General features: G+C 49.3%; 1 protein-coding gene across 1 annotated transcript; it reads right to left on the bottom strand.

Moving 5' to 3' along the window:
* Positions 1 to 5461: 5461 nt before the first annotated feature.
* On the bottom strand, positions 5462 to 26117 carry Ppef2 (protein phosphatase with EF-hand domain 2). The gene is given in 19 exon segments (XM_003469381.5): positions 5462 to 6171; positions 8537 to 8624; positions 10168 to 10331; positions 11721 to 11840; positions 12409 to 12479; positions 15037 to 15179; positions 16071 to 16256; positions 17940 to 18332; positions 21150 to 21274; positions 21277 to 21298; positions 21537 to 21573; positions 21999 to 22165; positions 22882 to 22928; positions 23671 to 23785; positions 24746 to 24921; positions 25653 to 25710; positions 25819 to 25915; positions 25917 to 25944; positions 26039 to 26117. Coding segments are annotated over 19 exon segments (2355 nt in total). The 3' UTR covers positions 5462 to 5932.
* Positions 26118 to 26696: the final 579 nt, after the last annotated feature.

Below are 26696 nucleotides of genomic sequence, written 5' to 3'. Positions count from 1 at the left end.
TCCCTTGGATAAAGTGGGAAAGGATTTTGGGTAGAGACAGAAATCATGGATTCTGGTCCTGGCTAATTAACGGGGACCCACAAATCTGACAAGTTCCCTGGACCTCAGCTTCTTTAGTTTGCAAATACAATGAGGAAGAGCAGATGGTTTTGAATACTAATTAGTGACATGCATGTTAATACCATGGGAGCACCATCGCTCACCTTTAGCAAAAATCAGAAATGATCCCACTCAAAGTTCTAAGTTTATGAATGAGTTTATGATGAGCCTGGTGTGCTTCACCTTGAAAAATAATCTGGCAATATAAATCAAGCCACAAAAGGTTCATATCTGTCATGGTTAATGGTTTTGGGGAGGAATTCCATTTTTTGTTGATGCTTTTTACAATACTGCATATTTTATTACAGCAATCAGCTATCAGTGAAAAACATCAAGGGTATAACATTTCTACCAATGACAGATTCACAGAACATGCTAGAAGCTCGCAGTTTTGATCTCTTAAAAAAATGATACTTCAACAAGTACTGAGGAATTCGCTTTTCAAAAGACCAAATCCAAACTGAGCAACATTCCACCCTAAAATTACTTCATTCAAATTTTGGAATAAAAGGGTCAACACATTCTCTCCTCAGCTTTTGACTTTCTATAGAAATCTCCTATGGTAACCAGGAAAAACTCATTCGAAAGCTCAGTAAACCAGTGTTCCCTTACTACTGACCGATGCAAACTGTGATCAATTTCATGCTGGGGCTGGGGATTTAGCTCAGAAGGGGCTGGGGATTTAGCTCAGCGGCATAAGCGCCTGCCTTGCAAGCAGGCAGTCGTGGGTTCGATCCCTGGTACCGGTAAAAAGGAAAAAGACCAAAAAAAAAAAAAAAAAAAAAAAAAAAAATTTCATGCCAATGATGGGTCCTTGCCACAGATGCCTCGTATAAATCCTGGTTCTCTCGCCACGTACTTGCCTCTATTCTGTCCTGGGTGGATGATTTGCGCGGTCTGGGTAGTCTCTCTTCCTTTGGTGCTGGTTTGCTGAAAGCCCAGGTAGATTTCACTGGCCAATCCTGAGGGAAAATGATTTTGAAATTTCACCGCAGTATAAAGTTAAAACAAGGAGCAAAGACTAAGACAGGTAGAAGAGTTTAATGCCAACAGCTTTAGAGTATCCAAGCTCCCGCCTGCTGGCCAGAGCTTCATTGTCTAGGGTGAGGGTGTGGCGCCTCTCTCCCATGGGCTCTGCAGGCCACGGCACCTGGGGCAGGGACAGAAGCCCCAGGCTGCGAGCTGGGCTCTGCCTGCTGTCCGTCCCTTTGTGGTCTCACCAAATGCTGCTCTAGCTGCTCTCACTCTTGGACACCTGTGCTGCCTGAGGGGTGACCTGACGCATCCCCCACTTCTGCGGTTTTCCCTCTGAGCCAGCTCCTGCCTCTCTGGCCTTAACCGGGCTTCTGCCTAGCAGCCCCTCCCTCAGCCTTCTGCTTTCTCCTCTTTGCTTTTCTTTCTCCTGCCTCCTCTTTTGCGCCTCCTTTCTAGACTTGCCTCTATTCTTTCCTCCTTTCCATCAGCTCCGCCAGCTCCAAGATGCCTCGGTGGCTTTTGCTGGAGGTTTTGGACACTGCACCCTATCAGGTCTATGCAAAGCCCTGGGCTTCTTCCGGCCAAGGAGAGGGGCTTCCCAGCTTCAGCCTTGCAGCCTGGCCCACAGGAGGCTGTCCGGCTCTGTGAGGGCTGATGTTAAATGCCGGGTGGACCGAACTGCAGTGTGCTCAGGGTCTGGGCTTAGTATTGTTCCTGGGAATGTCTGTGAAGGATTTCTGGATGGATTAATATGGAATTCGCAGACTGATTCCTGCAGACTGCAGCCTCCCCAAGACGAGAGGCTGCCCCAGTCTGCTGCAGCCTAGGAAGGTGGAGTGAGAAAGAACTCTTCCTCTCCCCTGGCTCCTGCAAGCTGGGACCTGAGTCATCTGCCCACTCAGACACACGCCACCCTACAGCGCTGGCTCTTCGAGGACTCCGCTCACCCCCTACAGATCTGGGGACCAACTCCACCTCCAAAACTGCAGTAGCCAAGTCCTTCCAGCAAGTTTTACACTACTGTATCTCTCTGCCCGTCTATCCATCAGCCATCTGTCTCTTCTATTGGTTTTGTTATCTGGAGAGACTAAACCAGCCGTGGCGAGGCGATGGCACATGTGCCTACAGAGCCCAACATCAGCACAAGAACCAAGCAGCCTGAGAAGCTGAGCATCAGATACCAGTTATTTTTTCTAAACTAAAACCTCCATACTCAGGATTAATGGCAATGTGATTACTTTGCTATAAATAAATGGTTTTGAGTTGTGGTTTGGGGACCCTGTCTCTAAAAGTTTTATTATCACTGCTTTAAACTAATTCAACACCTATTTGGCAGAGTAATGCAATTCCTAAGATTTTTATCCTAAGAAAATGTGTAATCTAAAATGTTTTTTAAGTCAGACATGACGGCTCCTGCCTGTGATTCCAGCACTTGAAGACTTAGGCAAGAAGCTGAACTTTGAATTAAGTTCAAAGTCAGCCTGGGCTGTAGCAAGAACCTATCCCAAAAAACAAACAGAAAAGTTATAAAGCAAACTATAATGCATGAAGTTATTAACCACTTTTTGATTTACAATAACAAAAAACTGGGAGCAGTACACACATTGAACAACTGAGAAGGATCTGAATAGACTCGGTACGTTCCTTTGAAAGCAAAGTGGCAACCATTGTACTAATAACTGTAAAAACTATGTAGGAATGTGGGAAAGTGTTTACACTTAGATGTAAACTTAGTGCAAAAATAGACCATAAAATAATATAAGCACTATAATTAAAAACAAATAAGAAAAAATAGTAATGATCAAGTCTGTACCCTAGGGTCATAGGATTATACATACAACTTTCAATTACTTTCTCTTACCAATATGACATTTTAAAAAATAAATAAAGGTGTTAAATGGGGTGGGCTTGTAGGAGGCAGCCCATGGAGAGGCAGGGCATAGGGAGGGGCCCCGGGGCACTGACTATGCAGGACCTACACAGCAAGGAAGGAGGTCTGAGCCCAACCCTTCCCCATGGGGATGCTGCCCTGGGAATTGCTACCTCTGTGGGAATTTTGCACTGGATACATTTAGCACTTTGAAAATGACTGTTGTTTCTCTCACCTCTGGTCTTTGAAAGAGGAGATGACTTTTCATACTGCAGTGGGGACTTTCTGTCATTCTTGTTTGTTTGTTTGTTTGTTTGTTTGTCCAGGGTCATGCTATGGAGTTCAGGCTGGCCTTGAACTCACTGTATAGTCAAGACTGGTCTTGAACTCATGGCAATCCTCCTGTCTCAGCCTCTTGAGTGCTGAGACTACAGACATCTGCCACCATGCCTGGCAGTCATTCTTCCCTCAAGACCATTACTGAAGCATCTTTGTTTGGGAAGATGCTATGGTTTATGTCTAGATGTCTCACCAAGGCCTCATAGGTGTGCTCATAGGTGGGTTTGGGGGAGGTGACTGGGCCATGGGAGTGTGGACTGGGCCACCAATGAGTTTACAGCTAAATGTGGTACTGGGCAGTGGAGCAGACGCAGAAGACAGTCACAGGGATGTGGTCTGGAAGAATCTATCTCCTTTTCTCCTCCCTTGATCCCTCTCTCTGCATCTTGCCACCATGCCATGGACTGTTTCTCCTCTGCACGACACCTTGCCTTTGAACCAAATGACTACAGACCGAAACCTCTACAAACTGTGAGCCAAATAAGCCTTTCCTCCTCAGAGCTGTGGGGGTTGGGATTTCGTCCCAACAATGAGGAATGTGATTGAGGCAGAAAGAGTGTAGATGATTATGAACCACAGCATACAGAATATCCCTTGTCATTAATGCAGTGAAACAAATCCATCTTTATCCAGAGTAAGTAGTCATGGTGTCCTGGTATTGCAGATTCACAGGGATAATGAAATTATTTGGAGCAGAGACTAAGACCAACCTTGTGGGAGGTCACCAAGATGAAACTGTTGATGAAGTCTGTGAGGGTTAGGAGACCTGCAAGATTCTCTTCCTCTGTACAGGGTACCAGAGGAGTGCACTGCACCAGGAGGTCTGAGGACTGCTTAGCAGCCATGGGAAGCCCCTGGTGATGTGAAACTTCCTCATCCTGGTGATTTGGACGTGCATTTACCTGTGATTCTCAGGACCTCTCACGATTATGGAGGCACTAAGTTGCCCTCTGTCTTCCAGTACTGCTTTTTACAGGGTTTTTACTTTTACACAATCAGTCCCATTATTTCCCACGCATGTTTGGGATACCCATTAAGCCAAGCAAATTCCAGAAGCTCTTTTCTATGAGCGTGGTCTGGGTTATCTTGTTTTATATTGCTGTTTGGAAATCCAACAGATTTATATTTTTCTTATTAATCTATGGTAATGACATGAGTGATAATTCTAAAGAAAAATAAACTTCAAAGATTGGAAGCACCTGAACTCAACTTCTGGTTAAGTCAAGGCTGCACTTGGTAGCTTGGAAGAATCATTTTGAAATCTCTGAGCTGTTTAGACACTGGTCTGTGTGACCTTAGAGCACTAGAACCCTGGGCTACACAGATTTTGACAACTTATTGCACACCTGTGCTCCTGACTCTGACCCCAGTGAGAAACACAGACTTTATTACTTCCAGGTGTTATGAGGTTGACTTACTTTATGTTTAAAAAGACTCTTTCTGATAGTTTGTGTGTCATATCTAAGAAAATAGGTCTTCGAGGTGTTTGAGGCTACAGCTGTCTGGGTGCTGGATGGGTGATGGCTTCCTTGATCTGTTCCCAGCTCCCTGGCTCATTTTATTTGTTTTTTCAGAGTTGGTTTTGAGAGTGCTCTCTTTAGGATTCTAACAGTGATGCCCACACAAAGCTGTGCAAACCTCTATAATCAGTGGAACACAATAGGGGAAATCATGACTGGCCTCAGGGAGCACTTGCACATTGGATCGAACACAAGACCAGGCCAGGCACTGTTTTTGGCCAGCACTGTTCCAACAATGGAGTACACCAAGCTGTCCATGCTGCATCCCGCTGTGAACCACCAAGCCCTGCAAGCATGTGGACTTGGGAACCGGAACCAGAAGAACTTACTATTCTGTGTATAGCTGACAATCTTTGAAGGAAGTGAGAGCTAAGTTGTCAGGGATACATGTGCATTACTACACTTTAGAAGTGTGCTGTTCACTAAGCCGGGATGCAACTTGCGGGCAATCTGGAGGGCAGAAGATCTTTGCAACGTGGCCAGCTGTTCCTCCTGCAGTGCCCCCTCTGGGGTGCACATCTCAGAGCCTGGTGCGTACAGTACTGAAGGCCTGGAAGGAGAGCATCAGCTACACAGTGGTGCAAAGAGGCATCAAACACACTTACCAGTCGTGAAAACCACAAGCTTAAGAGACGCTAAGGACAAGGCTGACCTCAAGTTTTTGTGATTAATCAAGGTAAATTTATTGTTCTCCATTGAATGTCAGTCTTGTTTGTCCTTAGATATTAAATCATTTCATATCACATAAACAAATGTTCATCTTAGAGTTTTAAAGAAAAATGTATGTAAAAGAACAGTTTAAATCCTTATCTCCAACCCACCCCTAAAAAACAAAAGGTATAAAATGAAAACAGAGAAGGAGCGGGGTTACCAGTCTCCTTAATCTGCAGGAGACTTCAGAATTTAAAAATACTCATACTCGAGTTGGGGTGGGCTTCTATGTACCTTAAAAACACCTGCACACACAAACACACACCCACACACATGTGCACATGCGCACACATATGTGCACCCATACATACCATCTGCCCCTCGAAATCCAAGTGCAAGGTGACCCTCGTGCACTGCAATGGCAAGGTCAAGTTCCCATGAGCTGGACACCGCCCTGGGGCCAGAGGGACCCAGGCTGTCAGGGTGCCCAGGGGCCGCTGCAGCTGCTGTCCTTCACGGGGTCGCAGGTGGCACCCTCCGAGCAGGACTGCTCCACCAGGCGGAAGGCCTCCAGGAACTCATTAATGTCCACGCGGCCGTCCTTGTTGAAGTCGATGCTCTGGGCCAGGTCGCAGATGCAGTCCTCGGTGCTGACAGTGCCCATGTATGAGCTGAACAGCTTCCAAGCCTGCCTGAGCTCATCCAGGGAAAGGAACCCTGGTGGGAAGGGTGTGTGCATAAGCCTCTCGCCCGCTGGGCACATTGCCCTGACCTCCCTAGGGGACATCACTCCCTGCTGCTGGACACATGCAGCCCCCAGGCCTCACGGCTTGTGTGGACCCCAAGAGGACAACAGGACACTGCTGGTCACATATGATCCTTACCGGGGCAGCTCTGTTCCACTGCCCACCTCACCGCAGGACATGCGGCAACACCTGCCGACACCGTTTACTGCCAGGAACAAGATCTGTACTGGCACCAGGGAACACAGAGGAGTGATGTGTACAACCCAATGCAAAGATGGCCGGCCCACCCCAGGATCAGTAATCCAGCCCCAAACTTCAGGAGTACCTCTTCTGAGAAGCACATGCACTAGTTTATCCTGCTTATAAAAAAATCTTTATACTTGTCATGTTGGCACAGGACCACACTCCCAACTACTAGGGAGGCTGAGGCAGGAGGACTGATTGAGCCCAGGAGATGGAGGCCAGTCTTGGCAATATAATAACCTTTGAATCCATACATGTATGGTCAGTTGATTTTTTTTTAAAGTCCTGGGGATCAAGGCCAAGAACTTATGTGTGCAAGCAAGCATTCTATCACTTAGCTGTGTTCCCAGCCCAAGATCAACTGGGAAAAAATCATTTTTTTAAAAAACAATGATGGGGGAGCTAGATATCTACATGCAGAAGAATGAAGTTGGAAAATTTACCCCATGCTAGTTACAAAAATTAACTATATCAGAATGAAAGACCCAAATGTAGAAGAAAAACTATAAAACTTCAAACACTTGTAAATATTTGTGACCTTGGTTTATGTACCCGTTTCTTAGACATGAGACCAAAAGTAACAAAAGAAAAAAAAAATACATTGGATTTTTCCAAATTAAACACTTTTGTGACTCAAAGAGACAGTTCACAAAATCAGAGAAAGGATTTGTAAAGTATGCATCTAGTATCCAAAATACATCATGATTCCTACAACTCAAATACAAAGACAACACTATTAAGAAATGAATCAAGAATTTGAATAGATTTTCTAAAGAAGATATACTTAAGATATGGCCACTAATCACATGGGAAGTAGCATTAATTAGTAGGGATAAGTGATTTAAGCTATAAAGTGATGCTTCACACCTAGCAGGATGGTCATTTTTAAAAATAAAAATAAATCGAAGCCCGAGTGGATAGGACATTCTCAACTAGAGCTCTCCCGCCCCCTGCTGGAGACGTGAGCAGGCGCAGCCACGCTGCAAAGCAGGCGCCAGTTCTGCGGAACCCTGAACTTACCCACCCCAGCTTCTGCCTCCCCTGCAGGTGCCCAAGAGAACCGAAAGTTGCGTTTTCACACAAAAAATTGTACGTGAGTATCTGTAACAAAATTGGTCATCATATCTAATGTGTAAAAATAATCCAAAGGTCTATCAACTGCCTATCAAAAATCTAAACTGATTTTATGCTCAGTCTTAAGACTGATTTTATTTTGGATGAACAAAGTGTGGTCCATCCAAGCACAAGAAAGAAATAAGGAACTAACGCTGCAGCGACGCAGATGAAACTTAAATTCACCGCGCTAAGTGAGGGGCTCCAGCTGGCTTAGCAGGGCTACGTGTAAGGGGTAGGAAAGTCCATTGAGACAGGAAGTGGTGGACAGAGCCAGAGCTAGGGAGGACCGCTAATGGGTTCAGGCCTTCTTTAGGGAGTGAGAGAGTGTCCTCAAATTAAACGGTGCTGCTGTCTCTGCAACCTAATAAATACACAGAGACACTCAACTGCACGCTTTGAGTGGGTGAATTACGTAATATGTGAATTAGACCTTCACAAAATCAGGAGATCGAAAAACAGCTTTGGACGACAGGGGTAACAGGAAACGGCTTATAGTCCCTTGGTATATTTTTTATAACTTCCGGTGAATCTATACCATTGCAGAATTTAAAGCTTGCTTTTAAATTTTGGGAGTGAGGTTGCAAAGCCTTTCTGCTCTCCACCCCTCGTCATTTTGGTGCAATCTTCGATGGACCCATAAAGGTCAGCACATCTAATGAGATGCTGTCCCCCAAACTAACTATCCTCCCGCCTGTCTTTCTGCTTCTCCACGCCCTGCCTTTCTGAGCAGGCTTCCTTTTGCGGTTGTTGCTGTTGTTTTTGAGACATAGTCTCACTGTCTTGTCCAAGGTGGCCCTAAGTGCTGGGCTTATGGGCTCCTTCTGCCTCAGCCTCCAGAGTAGCCACTCAAGTGCCTTGATTGCTTAAGTGCTTTTTAATGTGTGCCACTAAAACACTGCTTTCCTTGCCCCGGTGTGTTTGGGTGGAGAGGAGCACAGGGAAGAAGACCAAAGGTTCAGTGTGAAACAGTTCTTTACCTGAGTGATCACTGTCTATGATCCTAAAGATGGTCTCCAGGTTGGATCTGTTCCGGTACAGAGTTTCTAGCAAACTCGACTGGATGTTCTAGAAGAAAGAAGCTCATTTTCCTTTTATGTTTAGTCTTATGTTCAGCCTCGGGTGAAGCGCCGAATCAACTGTACAAATGCCACCAGCTCGGCACCCAGGGAGAAACGGAGTCTGCTGTGAACGCACCCACACGGCTTCTCTTGTTCTCAGTTAATGCACACAACGGTGTGACAGCTCTACACTCAGGGTGCACATTGCCCTAGGTACTGCGGGAAACCAGGGTGGTTCAGGGTACTGGATGATGTAAGGTACCCAGATGATGCAGGGTACCCTGGAGGGTGTAGGGGACCCAGATGATGTAAGGTATCTGGATGATGTAGGGTACCCCCAGAAGGTGTAAGGTACCCGGATGATGCAGGGTATCCTGGAGTGTGCTTGGGTTACAAGGAAATGCTGCACCATTTCATGTGGAGGGTCTGAGTGGCTACAGATCGCTGTTTCTGCAGGGGGTCCAGAACAGGTCCTCCCCTCTGGCCCAAGGGATGCATACATGTTAACAACCACTGAACTGCAGACTCTGTGTGGATAGATTTCACGTGTGGGAAGTATATTGCAGCAAAGTTGCTTTCAACTTTACTCCTGGGTTTCATGGAGGTTGTTAGTATTTACTGCCCGGATGCTTTATAAATAGGGTGCACAGCACCATGGTGCAGAATGAAACAGCCCTCGCATCGCCAGGACCTGAGTGTGCTTGGCTATGCCGAGGTGCTGGGCTGAGCCCAGGCCCAGGCGCGAAGCAGGGCTGTGGCCCAGCCAGACCGCAGTGGGAAGCCTGGCTTAGAAGGTGGCCCAGCAAGGCCCCTCACTGTGCGGGCTCCCGGGTCTCAGGGTGGCATCGATGCCTGTCTGCTTGCGGTTACCCGAGGCAAGGTTGGGAAGTCAGGCCAGGAATAGACACACGGGAAGCCACAGATGGTTCCTGTCTAGGTGTCTTCCCAAAAGAGCAAAAGACGTCAAGTTACAGGGATCCATGCACACACGTGTTCATAGGAGCGTAAACTCACGAGAGCTAAATCTCAGAAGCAGCATGTGTGTCCATCAGCAGATGGATAAAGAAACTATGGTGTTTACCCACAGGATGACTATTCTGCCGTGAAGAATAAACTTAGATCTTTTGTGGGAGGATGGATGCACCTCGAGACCATAATGTTAAATGAAATAAATCCGACATAATAAGCTTAAGTATCACATGGCTTCTGTTATATACGAACCCGAAGTGTGAATAAGTTAAAAAGTAAAATAAAAGGTAACAGGAAATGGTGATGGATCTTTTGCACATGGAAGGAGACCAAGAGATGGAAGGAGCTGAAGTGAGGGCAGGGAAGAGGAGGTGAAAAGATTTAAAATGCATTATGGGCCTGAGCCAACTCCCCACAAGGAGAGTGACCATTAAGTACCGCAAACACAGGCTAAGGAAAAGAAAAAGGAAGAAAGCCAGAAAGAGCCATCCTGGGGTCCCCAGCACTTTCTGGCTCCTGGGTAGAGCTGTCTCTGCTCGAGGCACTCAGCAACAGCCCGGAGCACACTCTGCCCGGCTCACCTCAGGGCTGGGCCGGTCCTTGGCCTGGTCCTTCAGCCAGGCCGAGTAGTCCAGAGCGCTGCCCACACTGCCATTCACCAGCTGCGGCCTCAGCACCCACCACGGCAGCCCCAGGTGCAGCACGGCCTCCAGAGCCGCTGCCCAGTCGCTCCAGCTGATCACACCTGCGGGTAGGCCCCAGTGTCTGTCCACCGCTTATAGCTCTAGTCTCCCCTCCTCCATCAAATACACATGCTATCTTGACAGATGCTAGGAAGCATGGGCATGAAGGCAGATGTGGGGGGGTACACCTGTGATCCCTGCACTTGAGCAGCTGAAGTACGAGAATCACTTCAAGTTCAAGGTCAGCCTGGGCTTATAATGCAAGACCTTGTATCAGTAAACCAATAATAATAATAATACAATAACACTGGGCACAGTGGCACAAGCCTGTAAACTCAGAACTCAGGAGTCTGAGGCAGGAGGATCTCAGTGAGTTTGAGGGCAGCCTGGGCTACAAAGTGAGTTCAAAGCCAACCTGAACTGCTCAATGAGACCCTGTCTCAAAAAACAAAATAAAACAAATATAATAGTAATCATGGACATTATCATAATGTTTGTTGATCATGGCAAAGCCAGCTGGAAACAGCCCTGGCAAATAAAACACAAGATGACTACTTAACATGAACTTGAGACAGATAATGAAGTATACTATTTTCCAAATAGTATATAAAAGCATTTGTTGTCTGTCTGTAATTCAGATTTAATCAGACATCTGTTTTTTTATTATACTTAATTCAAAAGCACATAAGATTCTTATAAATAAGATCATAAAATATACATATGTTAGACAGCATTAGTTGCTTTACAAGAAAACCCACATTCCTGAGATTGCATTACTCACTGGGTCACTGGGAAGCTTACAACGTGTGTCCTGGGAAGGATGCCACTATGAACCTATAAATATCACTACTACTGTTGATAGGGCCAAAGTTCTTCAGACATTTCATTGAGTGTTCTGGGGGTGTCCCCCACCCCTGCCAGGAGTTGCGCTGGAACTCAGGGGCACTCCACCACTGAGCTACAAACCCAGTCCTTTTTTATTTTAAGACAAGGTCTTATCCAGTTTCCTAGGTTGGCTTCCAATTTGAGATCCTTCTGCTTCAGTCTCTCAAGTAGCCAGGGTTATAGATGTGCACTACCATGCCTGGCAAAAGAGCAAGTTTTAGCAGGTGAAATCGAATCTGGAGCAGTTCGGGACACACCCAAAGGTGGGGAAGCCATGCTGTTGCATTGGCTGTCTGAAACACTCTCTCCTGTGACTTTCTTCACTCATTCTCACTTAGCTCCTTTGCCCTCCTCCACATCCATCCGTACTTGGCCAAGCTTATGTTCTGTTAAAAATTTAGAATATCAAGATTTGGGGAAGGATACATGAGAACTCCAGGGAGCAGGATGGGTGAAGTAGTCAGAGGTTTTTGTTAATTAACGAACATTTCTTTCTCTCCTAACTGCCCAGCGTGAGCGAGGTTCTGGCTCAGTCCCTTCTCCTGACCCCTTTCCTCCATCCTTACCAGTTTGGCTCCTGTCATACTTCCTGAATTCCCGCAGGAGGTCTGAAGAGTGGGCAAACAGCTTCTCCCTCAGCGCTCTCAGCGCCGACTGCCGACTGCTCCGCTCTGCTGACCCTGGGCCTGGAGAGGAGAGGGTGCGGGAGAGGTTGGTGAGCAGCCGTGGGCTTCAGGCTTCACAACATTCCTGATTTCTCTTAACAGCTCTTAGTGCTTCTCCTAACGTCCTGGAGAGCTCAGTCTTGTTTTGTTGGGGTTTTGTTCTGGTGGACTGGGGATTGAATCCAGAGCCTTCACACTGAGCTCCACCCCTGCCTTTGCTTTTTTATCTTTTATTTTAAGACAGAGACTTGCAAAGTCATTAAGCTGCCATGGTGGGCTGGAACCTGTGAGCCCCCAGCCATGAGCCCAGTTTGTGAGGGCTAGGCTCCAGCCCTTCTCTCTCCCTACTGCCACCCTGCCTTTCCCTGGTGTCACAGGCAGGCCTGGTACTTGAGTGAGTAGCACGCGTGTGCAGGGCTGGTCTGCGTGGTGTCTGCAGGGGCAGAGTGAGGCTCCCTTCTCTGGCCCTGCTGCCCTGGTTCCAGCTCCTGTCTGGCCCACTGCCTGCTCCCCAGTCAGCCTTCCCAGGATAGAACAGTGACTAGATCAGTCTTGGAGAAAGATCACACCTTTGGTAAAGATGTCTAACCAGCCTGTGCCTCAAAGCCTGCAACTGCTAAAGGGGGGTGATTGGCATTGATCAAGTCAGAACGCTGCTCACTAGAAGTGAGCAAATATAGGTCTGGCAGTGAGCAAAAGACTTGCACACAGAACACACACAGCACTGAGATTCTTTGTCAGAACCTCATGCATGTGTTACATCTTACTATGATGGTAAGGGTTTGAGGCTGTTATGGTTGATACATTGTGTCAACTTGAGAAGTTTAACTGAGAGACTCAGCAAGGAGCCAGGGTTCTTACTCTGTTAATATCCTCATCCTGTGCAAGAAGAGGGCAAGTAGATTTTCTGAGTGCTACACCTGTCCTGGAGGACGGGGTGGCCCGTGTACAATACAAGAGAGGAGAAGAAACTTGTTCCTCCCTTTTTGTCCTGGCTGCTTTTGCTGTCTGCTGCCTTGAAAGATTGCCCCTGTGGGCACCCTGCTTTGGAGCCAGCTAATTATGGGCTGAAACCTCCAAAAACTAAATAAAACTTTCCTTTCCTAATCTTGGATATCAGGTATTTTGTCTCAGCAACGAGAGAAAAGTAACCAAGGCAAAGCAAGATTTATGAGTAAGAAACAACACTAATTTACTTTCCCATTCTTATGGGAAAGTGACATGAGGCATATTGCTCTGCCCAACAGAAGTGCTCAATATATGTCCAAAGTTGAATGAACAAGAGTGTAAGAAGAAATAAAAGGTCAGGCAAAGTGCTCCCATTGCTTGCATGAACAGCTATGTGTGGCGAGGGTGACGGTGTCCTAAGAAGCCACCCATGGATGAGGCCATCCGTTCCCAGCCCCCAGCCACACCTGCTCCACCACTGCAGATTCCTAATCCTTCAACAACATGGTCCTCAGCATCCCCTGGGCAGCTGGGGCCTGGACAGGGGGATGCACTGCTTCCAGGAGCAGAGATCTGAGCAAGAAGTAATGGCTGAGGAGCAACAGTCCTCTCAGGACAGCATGTCAGAGCTCACGGAACTGGAACCTGACTGCAGCTCCCATGTTTCTCTGGACTTCAGACAGTGTGTACCCTGGAGAAGGGACTTCTGGGAGAACTGGGTGCTGCTGTGCTTACTTAGTGCAATGAGTGAATCTTTCAAAAAACACTACTTACAGGACTCCCCACATGGCTGCCTTTGTAGGAGGACACCTGAGTCCCCAGCGGGAGGATCTGGTTCAGCAGGGCCAGGGGACCATCAGTTGCTGGCTTTTATAAAGCTCTATGTAGCAAAATCTCTTGTGGTGAGTTTACACTTTTTTTTTAAATAGGTACCAGGGATCGAACTCATGACTGCTTGCTTGCAAGGCAGGCATTTTGCCACTGGGCTAAATCCCCAGCCCCAGTTTATACTTTTTTGGTAACACTTCTTTCTGAGTAAATCTGCCCTGTAGTCAGTAACTCAAGATGATTTAAAATAATCCACTTTTACAGCACTTGCGCAGGGCAAATGTTAATACTAACGTGTTCTCTATCCACTTATTTGGATCTGACGTTGTATACTTTGATTTTTAACTTGGGAGGCTGGATAGTTAAGATGCTTACTCAGCAATCTACATCTCCAAGCTTATATGACCGGGGTGCCATCCTCCAAAAGTGATGATATCGGGCTGACATTCAACACCCAGGTCTGAATAAGGTCGTGAGTGCCAAGCCTGCCAACTCCACTACTGACTGACTGTGCAGCCATGGGCCGGCTGCTGCATTCTCTGTGCCTAGAGACCTTATCTATCAGCCTGAAATCAGCCACGATGTATGTCTCACACGAGCCTTGTGAGACGGTAAACACAGATGACCGCCTTACAACACTGGGCAGTTCTCCTAAAGTTAAAACTCAAAATGGTCTCAACATTTAAATATCACTATGCTCTTTCCTCCCCCCAAAAAAGGGGCCCTCTTTAATAGATGCATGCTCCAAAATCCATTGCAAGCCCCCAGATAGTGAGAGGACCTTTGGCTGTGGCTTCTGGGGCTGCCACAATCCTTTGCAGATAAGAGAAAACAGGAGAATCTTAGACTCATACATGGACTTCCCCTGCGAGGTCCTCACTGAGACTCCTGCTCACACGGGTAAGGAGTGGAGCTGAGAGTGTAGAAGAAGGAAGCGGTGCGGGGAAGAGGGTTTGCGTGGAAGCCTGCGCCTCTTCTGTCCCCTGAAGGCATGGTTCTCAGAAGGGGCCCGGGACTTTTGAAAAAAGAGAGTTACACAAGGTCCTCAGGTCCAGGAAGAGTGTGCCCACTGAGACCCAGTGTCCCCTGAGAAGTTGATGTGAAATGAGTGGCGTGGCAACCCCTCTGAACCCCATTTCCTGTCTCAAAATGTTTTCTTTCCCGCTCACACTCTGGGGTCCCCACCAGCAGTGGAACTAATGGGGCGACCGAGTCCTGACTGCCTAGCCTCTAGTGCTGTGTGCTCGGGAAGGCTCTTTCCTTTGTAAGTAACTTGTCTTACAACAACAGATTGCTGAAAGGCATCTACCATGTCCAGTCTGGACTTTAACGCCGACTCGGCCACATTCTGAATTCTCACATAGAATTGATATCTGAAGCCTCGATATTTTTTATAAACAATGCAACATTTTCCTGAAAGCCAGTCATTGTAAAGTCTTGCCTTTGCTGCAAGGTGAGTGTGTGGGTGGCCTTGGTGGCTTGATACTGCACGATGTGTGGAGTCAGGGCTGGCCCCAGTTTGACGTAGGCCCCTCTGTTACTGCCAACTTCGTAGTAGTTAGAGGCAGAAAAGATGGTCAGCACCTGGGTCCAACAGAAAAGAGGCAGCATTTACGCTCCTTGAAGAGCCCCGGCCTCCAGCCCCCCGCGGCCCTGACCTTTGTCAGGTCTGCTGCCCACCCTTACACTAATCTGTGAGTCTTTTTCTTTTCTTTCTTTTTAAAGTTTGAAGTCATCCATGTCACAAGAGCAGGAGTTGCTGGTTTGAACCTTAGGCACCCAAATCCTGATAGGACATTCATAACATGTTTTCACATTCTGACCCCAAATAAGAAAGGCAGGGGTGACGGAAAGCACCTCTTGTGTTCCTCTTAGCAGTGGGCAGCTGAGAACTGTCTCAGAGCAGGGTTCCCTACCGAGTCGTTGCCTCCTGAGGTTTCTGGGGAAAGAGGTTTCCAGGGTCAATAGATTATTTGTCCCAACGCTTTTTTTTAAATTTCCCATGGAAACCTGTTTTTCTGCTATAAAATTAGTATTTCTAGGCATACAGAATCCCATCGCAGGAGCATGAAGCTAGGCAAATGTTACAGCATTTGGGCACACCCAGAGATCATTCCTGACACTAATTATACTCCAGAGACGACAAGAAACGCTGAGCTCCTGCTGGACGGGACAGAAATCAGTCCAGTATCATGGCATTTAAATGTGAAAGCCACTGATTTAAGGACAGAGATGCAATCAGTTTGGGAAAACATCGGCCCCGTTTCAGTCCTGAGGCTGGGGCGGCAGACTGATGACTTCAGTCAAACCGTGAATTTTGGAGAGGCTTGAGAAGCTGGGGGTGAGTGATAGAGAGCACTGTGATACTGTGGTGGGTGGGTCACAAACACATGTCCCAGCCCATTGGTAACAACCTGGAGGCTCAGCTCAGCCAGACACCTGTGCGCCCACCGCAGGGACTTGAGGGCTGCCCACCTTGCGGTTGTGGCAGAATTCATAGCCTTCAGGCTTGCACTCGTGGGATCGGATCAGGAGCTGCAGGCTGTATTTCTGCAGAAACTGCTCAGTCACGTCAGGCCCAAAGTAACAGCCCCCTCCACGGACAGTGTTGGCCTTGCAGCCCTCCTGCAGCATGGGGTCACTCCACAGGATGTCCACCACCTGGGGGACCAAGAGACAGACACCAGGTCATTCTCAGTCATCCACGGTGGAAGGACAGGAGGAGCAGGAGGAAGAGGAGGAAGAGGAGGCAGAGGAAAATATATGAAAAAAAATATGTGAATAAATTTCCATGCAGTCAAGTTCGGCATACATTTATATGTGGGGCCCCAAAGTTTCCGGAATCTTATTATTCACAAAATGAGTGCAGGTGGGTGTATATTAGTTGCTGAGTATACACTGCTTTCTGGAAAACAGATCTCAGGTGCAAGGTCAGTGTGGGAAGAGATGAATCTGCTCTGGATGCAGCTCTGGCCTCAGCCAGCAATGCTGAGCTGGCGTCAGTGCCCAGGCTCCCGAGCACTTTGCAAAGAGCAGATAGATGCCCTTAGGGCAGGCAGGTGAGCATCATACCCAATGGGGTCCTGACAAAGTGCATCAACATTTTAGTTCTGGAGGTAATCTTAAGAATTTTGAAAAGAATTTGCAGAAGAGCTGAGCAATCTCCAGCAGCCTAGACTCTGCATGTTCTGATACCCAGGGAAGTGCTGGTTGCTGATTTCATATAGCTCAAATGAAATAACTGAGCTTATTGTGATTGGTGACACTGATACTCTCGGAATGTCCTGCGTTTGATTTATGAATATCAACGTGTTATTATTGAGTCATGTTTTGCAAAAGGAGAGACCTATATTTTAAAATTTTGATTCTAAGGGTGTTGAAGCCCAGATCAATTTTTGGGAGCATGAAACCTAAGCTCTGTCTCTGTCCCTGTCTCTCTGTCTCTGTCTGTCTGTTTCCTTCTCTCTCTCTCTCTCTCTCTCTCTCTCTCTCTCTCTCCTCCCTCCCCATCTCTCTCAGCTTCTAGCTCGTAAGCAGCTTCAATTGCTCCTTCTCATCACCCTCTCCACCCAGTCAACACCTACTTCTGCTGCATTTAATTTTTTAAAATATCTGCATTCTCTCTACTGGATGAACCAGTAGGTCACACAGAATTGACTCCCAGTGAGTTCGTGGTGTTCTCTAAATCATGGCGGAGACCACCTACACTCTGCTCTGGTTCCCTGTAACAGTTCTTCTTGGGGCCTCCCTGCCACTGTCCTGCCCCATTGCTTGGCCCAGCCATGGCTCCCACCTGGCTGCCAGAGTCGTCTGCTGACACGCACCATGCCAAGTGAGGACGACCTCCCCCATCTGTCCTCTGTCTTCTTCCTCACTAACACAGTGACTGTGCTGAGGGCAGCAGTGTTCAGGAGGTAATCTCATCACACTTTTCCATTTCCCTTTCAGCTCAGGGTGGCCATGTGACACAGAACTCTGGGAAAACTCTTAGTTGCCTGGTAACAGAGGACAGCCGCTCCCAGGGCCCTGCGCCACAGCAGCTCCTGTGTAGGGACAGACCCAGCCTGCAGTGGCACCCAGTGGCTAGTTCTTCTTCCCCAAGAGGTGCCAAGCCACCAACCATGGATCCCCTCTGCTAAGCCAACTGCCACCCCCTCCCATCCTTTATAAACCTCTACAACGTGGCATGTAGTATACAAACACTGCTGTTCACTTGGGTGTCCTAACCTCAGAGCGTGTGCCCGGAATGCATGTGGAAGGAGAAGCTATGTCTGTGGCTTGCCATCCCGATCCCTCTCCCACACATGACACCTGGTTCCAGGCAGCAACCTGGCCACCACCCACCTGTTGCCACTCCTCCTGGGTGGGCCCTTGCAGCTCTCCATCATCCAGGGCCTCCTCGGGGGCTGCAGGCGAGGGTTCCTTCTGCTCCTGGATGCTAGGGGAGCCCGCTTGCTGCCAGCCCGGGTCCAGTTCTAAATTCACAGAGCGCCGTCCCCTCAGGGACAGCTCCCGGGGGTCCAGGGGGACACTGCAGGGGACGCTGCAGGACCGGCCAGTCCTGTAGGTCCTGCTGTCTGGGCCAGCATGGAGCAGTGAGGAGGGGAGTGAGCGGCTCTGGGGCAGGAACCAGGGTATGGGTCTCTGCGGGGGACACGGTGCAGCACTGGGCAGGCGGGGCCCCTCTGCTGGCCTCTTGGGCTCCCTGGGCGTCGGCCACCTCATAGTGGAGACAATCTAAACATGTCCAGAGCAGAGACAGGGCTGAGAGGACACTGCAGCACTTTGTAAAGATCAAGGTGGCCTCCAGAACAGTCTCAGGCCTGGTGACCCCCGAGCACGGTCTGTGCACCATAGGCTCTGGCCTTGTCAGGCAGGGGCAGACCCAGAGAAAAGCCTGACACAGCCACAGCACTTCAACATCACTGTCACATGCCAACCATTGGGGGAAACTTCACCTTATTTCAGTAACATTTCATCTTTATTGTATTTTCCAAACGGCTTGGTATTTCCAAACCAGAAATTTACAACTGGTCCTTCCTCCCCAGGACTATAGTATAAGATACACCAAGCTGGTTCATTGTCTCTCCCTGGGGGCCCAGTGGTGTCAGACAAGGAGAGGAGCACATTGCTCTCAGAAAGGCTGCCTGCCGACTGTTCCTGTCACCCCACAGATGCCAGAGCAGAGAAAAAAGTGGCTACCGTGGTACGGTCTGTGGTTTATTTCCCTAGAACCCCAGTTGCCTGTGTTCACTGTGGTCAGAACAAATGTAGGGGAGTTCTGGAAGTAAACAGCTCATGGGCTTCAAGTTGTATGCTGCCAAGGAGCATGGTGAGATCTCACGCTAATCCCTCGCCACCCCCTTGGACACAAGTCTGATGCATCCAAGCTGTGTGCATCGCCTTCCCCGCTGATCTGGGCCATCAGATGGACTCCCGTGGTGTCACAGGGTTCGGTTGAAGGGACCCTGGTTCTGCTTAGCTGTGTTTGCAAAACAAAAGAGCTGTGATGTGAGCCAGACCCAGGGCACAGCACACAGAAGGCCAATTAGCTGGGTAGCCCTGCTGCCGGGAACCTGGGGAAGCCTGGGAGAGGCAGGCTTGGTTCTGTGGCCTCGAGCATCCACAGAGCCTCAGACAGATACCAGCGGGCAAGGGAGCCACAGCATACGCTTGGAGATGGGTGACAGAGACAGTTCTGTGGGAAGGGAGCCCCCGAGCACAGCCATGTATGGGAGAGGAGAGATTCCTGCAGCCTGGGCCTTCCTGTAGGCAGGAAGGAGCTGAGCAGGGTCTTCTCTCTGACTCCAGTCACCATGGCACTGGGACCCAGAGGAGGACAGAGGGGACACATGCAGAAGGAAAGGCAGGCTCCGGCCACAGAGCCACACGTGGCATTGAGCGGAAGGCGAAAGTGGGTCTCCCTGGTGTGCTTGGGTACCAAGGTGGACACCATGAGAGATGATCTCCAAAGGACATCAATGACAAAGGTCTAGTCCTATGATGGCAAATCTAATAGAGCTTTCAGTGACACAGTCACTGCCATGCATGCCGTGGTCCAGTCCATAGAGGGGGTCTGGGGGCACATTGAGTGAAAGAGCACTTTCTGCAAGCAGATCTAAAAGTGGTGACATCAGAAAGTCCCTTCTCACTGTGGACAGGCCCAGGGTGAGCACACAGAGGAGGGCGAGCAGAAGGAGCCCACTGAGGAGGACAGGGCCTCCTGTGACAGTCGGAAAACCACTCTGCAGAAATGCAGGCTTGCACAGGGAGAGGACAGTCAGGCCACACCCACAATCTCACCACCTACCCTTCCCAAGGGCCAGCACTTCTGATCCTGTGTAACACTGGGTGTCACGATCTGGGCCGAGAAGCATCTGTGACTCTCATTCTTAACAAAGCTAGGAGGACCCTGCATGTGGAGACCTTTCGGGCACTTCATGTAAACGCACTGACCAACCTTCCTGCTGGCCTCAGGAGGCAGCATCGTTGTTTCTGCTCCAGATGAGAAGACTAAGACCCAGGGGCCCTAAGGCTCTTCCAAGACTGAATCTGGACCCTTGCTCTGGGCCCTGCCATCTCTGTCTTTCTTCCCAGGGATCCCTGGATCATATGGGTGGCTGCATTGCTTCCTCTCCAGAACTTGTGGCCACACATTAGGGAGTTGCTTTCGGTGCTGCTTCCCTAAATGCCCCTGCTTCAGTGCTCTCACAGTCCTAAGATCCCTAAGGTCCCTATGGTTGGCAAAGCATATGGACTGAAGTCTACTAAAAACTACCAAGATATGAGAGGTTGGGGAGCTAACAACAAATTACATGTTGGGCACTTGCAGAATATAACAAGGGAAAAATCAAGAGCTGGTGGGAGGCCTTGGCCCCATGCTCATCCAGAATCTTCAAGGGCTGAGTACATGGACATAGACAGGGGTTTGGTGATGAAGATTTGGGGCCGCCTATTGAGTGCTGAGCCCTTCCTCCTTCTACCTCTGCTAGAGTTATCCTCCCTCTCTGTGACTGCTGAGTTTTGGAGTTACGCAGACATGAGTTGTCTTCCAGCTACCAAGTGACAAGAAGCCATGTCTAGACCTAGGAAACAGGACCTCCATCCAGAAACCGTGGACCTTCAAAGTGGAAGCAATTACAGGCCAAGCCTGGAGTGGACAGGAGTCTCCCTCGCACGCATGAGCCTGGCGCAGTGTGGGAAGTGTGTGCACAGAAACTTGGGGAACCAAAGGGACAATCTGATATGTTGACACCCTGATTTATATATGAACAGCTATCTCTCTTGCTTTCTTAGTGACAGAACCCCTGATCTTTCTGGGGCACATCACTGCTGACACACAGACTGTGCAGAGGTGCAGTGGTTCGGGGGCTCTCATAGAGGTGGCAAAGCCAGCGCCCTGAGCAGGTGACACTAATCCATCCACCCACTGTGGGCTCTCCTCTACCCTTCTCCCGCCTCTCATCAGGCTCTGGGACTCAGCAGGCAGGAGGTATTTGCTTATGTTGGCAGTGAAGACAAAGGTAAGATTTGCATTGTTTCATTCCTCCATACCTTGTGTCTGTCTAATTTAGCCAAAAGCTCCAGGTCAGTCCTGTCCGACACTCCACCATGAAGAATCAGGACTTTCTCGTCAACTAGCGTGGCCAACGGAAGCCAGCAGAACACATCCTGAAACATCTTAATATTTTCTTGCCATGTATCTGAAAGCATGATAGTAATAAGATAGTGGGTTTCCAGTAACGTACTCGATTTCTTTCATCTAAGAGAAACTTCTGCTAAAAGCAGCATAGTAGCCAGACATGGTGGTGTGCATCTATAATCTGAGCACTCAGGACCTGAGGCAGGAGGATCACTGTGAGGTTAAGGCCATCTTGGGCTACATAGCAAGACTCCATCTCAACCCTCCCCACCAAAAGAACCATAATAAAAGCTTCCTACTTTGTATTTACGCATCACTTCCTTGGTGAAACCATATCTAGGCATAGAAGCAAAAGTGGGTATTAAAATAAACAGTATAAATTGCATATTTTATACACATGTACTGAAATTATTGAGAAAGAGACTAAGCCATAATTAACAAAATATTTACAATTACAACGTTGTCTCTGAGTAGAGAAATTATGAGATATAATTATCTTCTTTTCATTTATCTGAATTTTGTACTTTTTCTAGGGTAGATCCTTATTTACATGCTAAGGAATATGCATATGGAAAGCCTTCCTATAGAGTAGAATAATTTGTCAAATTTTTAAAATCTTTAAAAATCTTGTATACTATGTATTCTACTTTCAGAAAATAGAAAACTACTTTTAAATATCAAGAAACTCTAGCAAAAAAAATTATTTTAGAATAGGCACAAGCAGGCATGAAGTGCCCAGCCGGCCTGGGCTTGTACCGTACCGCAGGTTCACCATGTGGTCCTCATGGTTCCCTCGGTTCAGATGGAACTTTTTGGGGTAAACCAGCATGAAGGCGAATAGAACCATCAGGATCTCCACTGAGTCCTGGCCTCGGTCCACGAAGTCACCGTTGAACACGTACGCCCGCTCTGGCGACGGGAGGCCATTCTTCCCGACACAGGACAATGGGGAGGCCAGTGGGGAGAGGGAAAGCAGGTTAAAGCAATGGCCTCAGAGCCCCAGGCAGCCTGCATCAAGGCTATGTTCTCCGGGTCTCCTGCCAGTGACAGGTTCACCAGGCAGAGTGACCCTTGTCAGAACAGATCATGTCAAGCCGGAATGTAGCCACAAGTGTGGACATGGGTGTTAGGTGGAGAGGCAGAGACCAGTTTTCAGTTCTGGCTGCATTAAAACATGAACAATAATAATAATTCCCATCACAGAGTCCTCAGGATTAAACAAGAAAATACATGGAAAAGTGCTTCGGGAGGTATAGCCTGTGTACCTAGTAATACCACATAAAAACACTGCGATCCACACGGCTGTTCTACAGTCTGCATTTTATTGCTAGACATAGATACGAAAATAGGTTTTGGCTGCTTCGTTAATAAGCAAGATTCTTTATCTAGAAAAAGGAAAGTTGCTGAATGAGGCCTCTTTCTCCTTGTTAACATTTCCTATTTGTTAAACAGTATAGCAGAAAATGTAGTTGAATAAAATACAATGCTTTTATACCATGTGTTTATTGCAGAGAAGCCAGTAGTTTAAAAAAAATAATAGTCCCAAGATTGTAGCACTATTTAAGTGTGTGTTCACTACATTGTTTCCAAACCGAGCTTCCAAACCGAGCCTCCCGGAGAGGAAGTTGGTGCGAGTGTTCCTACCTTGTAGAATATGAATATTAAGTCGTCCAGCTGGCCGTGCAAGTCTCCTGAGGAAGGGAAAGAGCATCAGTGCTGCTCAGTCCTTACTCTTCTAATTTTTACCACAAAGAGGAAAACACTGCACCAAGAAAAGCTGATGAGGAATGGGCTGTTCCTGATTTCCCACTTGTCACAAAGGGATGCTTGCTAACTCACCCTCACGTGGTCATCATAAAGAACAAGGGACCTGCCTTTTTAGCAGCGATAGACAGAACGAGAGGGCTCCATAGTGGTTTTAAGGGGCCAGCATTAGGCAAGATTTCTACAGAAGCTGTGAACCCTAGATTGGGATATGGAACCCTCTGGTTGCCGAGTGTTGGGATATCCGATCTGAGATCTGAGCTCACAGAGGACACACTGGACTCGGGTGGGCTGCAGGCAGCCCTTGTGGCCCTGAGCTGTGTGTGGGCCTCTGTCCATGTACACAGACGTTGGCCATCTATGAAGACACAAGGACAGGGGATGCAGCTGGGAAACGGACTGCTCTGGAGGGGACCATGTATAGCTGGGGCTTGCTCAATGCTGATAGGCAAACTGGAATCCACTGGAGAGGACCCGGCATGCAGTGCAGCTGGGGTGTGAGCTCAGAGTCCAGGCAGAAAGGCGAGCTGAACATGCCTTCTCCTTGAACCCTCCGTCACCCAGTGCAGGGCACAGGGTGGCAACCAGCTGGAAGCACTGGGGCTTGACTTGCCCGCCCCCTTCCTGTCCGCCCTCCAAACCAGAACCTCCAGCTGCTGCCGCTCTTACCACACACTGTGAGCTCCTCACTGTAGCAGCTTGACATCCGGGTGATGTTTGGTAGCTGCGCCAGGTGCCTCTGGGTCTCATGCAGGAGATGCAGGACGTAGTGAGCATGCAGCTGCTGCTGGGAGGGAGGTGGGGGCCTCAGGACACTGACAGCCGCCAAACTGCTCCGTGACCTCGAAGGACCGTCTGGGTCTGAGTTCCCACACGGGGAAGAGGAAGGCTCACAACCTGACCCGGAGCCCAAACCTGATGGCTTCTAGTGCCTCTGCCTCTGGGCAGCCTTTCCACTCCTTCCTCCCTGTGCCTGCATCGTTAAGGCAGAGGCCTTGCCTGTATGCGCTAGTCAGTGTTTCTCATGGCACAGGAGACTGAGTCCAAGGCCTTCGCCCTCAGCTAGGTCCGCAGCTGTGTTTTATTTTGTTTTGTTTTGTTTTTGAGACAGGGTCCTGCTATGTCACTAAATTGTTCGAGCTGGCCTCAAACTTGGAATCCTCTTGCTTCAGCCTCACAGAGTACTGGGATCACAGGCAGGCACCACTACATCTGGCTAATACTCTGTCTTAACGTGGTAACCAGAATGATGATTTTCAAAGCAAGCCAGTTCGCACCATCCCTTCACTCAATGTCCAGGGTCTCCTCATGTCATTCGGGAACATAAGTCCCCCTGTAGTCTTCCCAGCTCCCTGCTTACAGTTACAGGGGTTCCGGCTTCCCCTGCTGGAACTGCCCAGCGGAATCCCGCACCAGCTCTTCCCACTTGCTCCCAAACACCCACATGGCCTGGCCTCAGCACCACAGTCCTGCACTCAGAAAGCACTTTCCAGCCTCTGCCTCCCAGCTTCTCCCCAAGCCTGGCGCACCTCCTGGGCTCTGGTTTGCTGTCACTGTCTCCTGTCTGCCTACCTTCCTAAGTGTTGGCTCCAGACAGGGACCCTCAGGCTATGTCTCTGCCCCCGGAATGCACAGGGAGACATCAGGGCTGAGGACCTGCTGAGGCCCAGGCTGAAAAGGAGGGGCCCTGTCTCTATAGTTAACATAGTTTGGGCCTGCGCCGGGCTGTTGCACCCAAGCTCACTTGTTTAAGCCTAAAAGCTTCCACCAGGGCAGTGGCGTGGCCAGGAAGCAGCGGGAAGGACAGGCGTGGCCCTGTGTAGTTGGCAGGCACCTCTATGGCTTTATAATCACTGCAGGTATCCAGCTCCGAATCCTGGGGATGGCTCTGCTCAGTCAGCATGCGGCTCAGGATGTCCCCTGGCATGGACAGAGGAGTAGCTGGCTGTAGGCAGACATGCCACTCACAGGCCAGACAGAGAGGGCTGTGGTGAGGGGACAGGTCTGGCCAGCATCGGCTCACCCAGGAGAGAGAGAACAGGAAATAGTACAATGGGTCTGTGTGGGCTGGAGAAGGTGAGGAATGTGAAAGCCAGGGCTGTGAGCAGGGGGAGGAACAAAGCCCAGGTGGGCAGCACCGGACCAGGCCAGCAATGCCAGGCCCTGAGCATAGCATCTCCAGCTGCCTGCACCCTCCTATCCCGGGGGCTTCATTCCTAGGAGCCCACCATCCTCCAGCACCTGGTGACACATGGGACTCTAGTCCCTCTGCTTGAGTGGCAGACATGCCATTCTGAGGCGGGTTTCCCAGTTTCCTGGCATATGCCGCCCCTGGTGGCGGGCTTGGAGCCCACTTCCTGCCCTGCCCCTCTCCATCTCCTCCCACCCTTCCTGCCCCTCCATCTCCTCCCACCCTTCTGACCCTTCTCCATCTCCTTCCACCCTGCGTGTCCTGCACTAGCTAAACTCAACTTCTCTTGCCACAACACTGCCTGCAGTGGTTCTAGAACCAGAACAGACCCCACGCTGGAATCCATCTGCTACCTCTCCCTGCTCCTCTGGCTCCCCCTGGGTTCACGGCTCTGTCCTTGCGCCCCATGCTCCCTGGTGCCTGTGGCTCTGAGCTGGGAAATAGAGTTGGTCACACTCACCCTCATGGCAGCTGCTGGGAGTGAAGTGATCCACAAGGTAACTGAAGAAGTCGTGCAGCTGCAGAGGAAGCAGGGGACCCGGCTTTAGAAACCAAGTGGGAAGGTGCAGAGAGTCCCAGACACTGCCTGAAGCTGGCAGGGTGGTGAAGGCACCACCAGGCCCTACCTGGCCCTGGTCCTGCTGCCCGGCATACTCTATGGACTGAAAGATGCTCCAGGTACAGCGCCGCCGCATTTCCAGCCGGGCCACGTAGCACCGGTACCCTCTGGATCAGGGCCGCCGCCTTGAAGGCTGTGAGCACATGAGATGTCGCCATGAGGGGATGCCCTGTGCCTGGACCCCTACTATGCCCTCCTGCTGGCTACAGGGCTCAGTTCCTGCCCACTCCTCCCGCCTCCATCCTGATGGTTCACGGGCATCTCTGGATTCTGTGGGCTGCTGCTGGCCTCTGGAGACACTGACATGGTACGAGCTCCTCCCAATCTGTGGCAGGGGGCCTGGAGCTCTGGAGTCACTCTCCCCTTTTTAAGTCAGCATGGCTGTCTTCTGGCTTGACAGATCCCCGTAGGCACATGTGAGTCGCCAGGGTTGCCACTGTAGCTCTGGCGCTACTCGGTAAGAGAAGGGCCACTGAAAATGAGCACTGTGTCCCTCAGTGGTCTGCTGAGCCAGAGGCCTGAGTGGCCAACAGCAGGGAGTGTGTGCCCAGGGCACACTGGATACCAGGAGGACTCGCGTTCTGCCAGGATAGGTGAGTCCATTATAGCAACAGAACAGCAGCACACAACTGAAAGCCCAGGGAGGATTCACTTCTGGGATTTTCCTTCTCACATTTTCAGAGTCAGTTGACCATGGGCAACAAAAAGCGTGTAGGAAGAGTTTGGAAAGGTTCAGAGATGTCACCTGAAAGAGTAGGCCTGGAATGTCCTAGGCTGATCTGAATGGTAGGTTCTGATCAGAGTTCAGAAAACCAGAAAACCAGTGAAGACCAGGCATGGAAGATTTCTGCTGGGAAGAAGGACTGCCTTGGTTGTTGGACTCCA

The sequence above is a fragment of the Cavia porcellus genome, unplaced genomic scaffold (genome assembly GCF_034190915.1).
Source record: "Cavia porcellus strain 051 isolate PalLab524CR breed Dunkin Hartley unplaced genomic scaffold, mCavPor4.1 scaffold_5, whole genome shotgun sequence".
Taxonomy (NCBI): Eukaryota; Metazoa; Chordata; class Mammalia; order Rodentia; family Caviidae; genus Cavia; species Cavia porcellus.
This window is presented reverse-complemented; position numbering and strand designations above follow the sequence as displayed.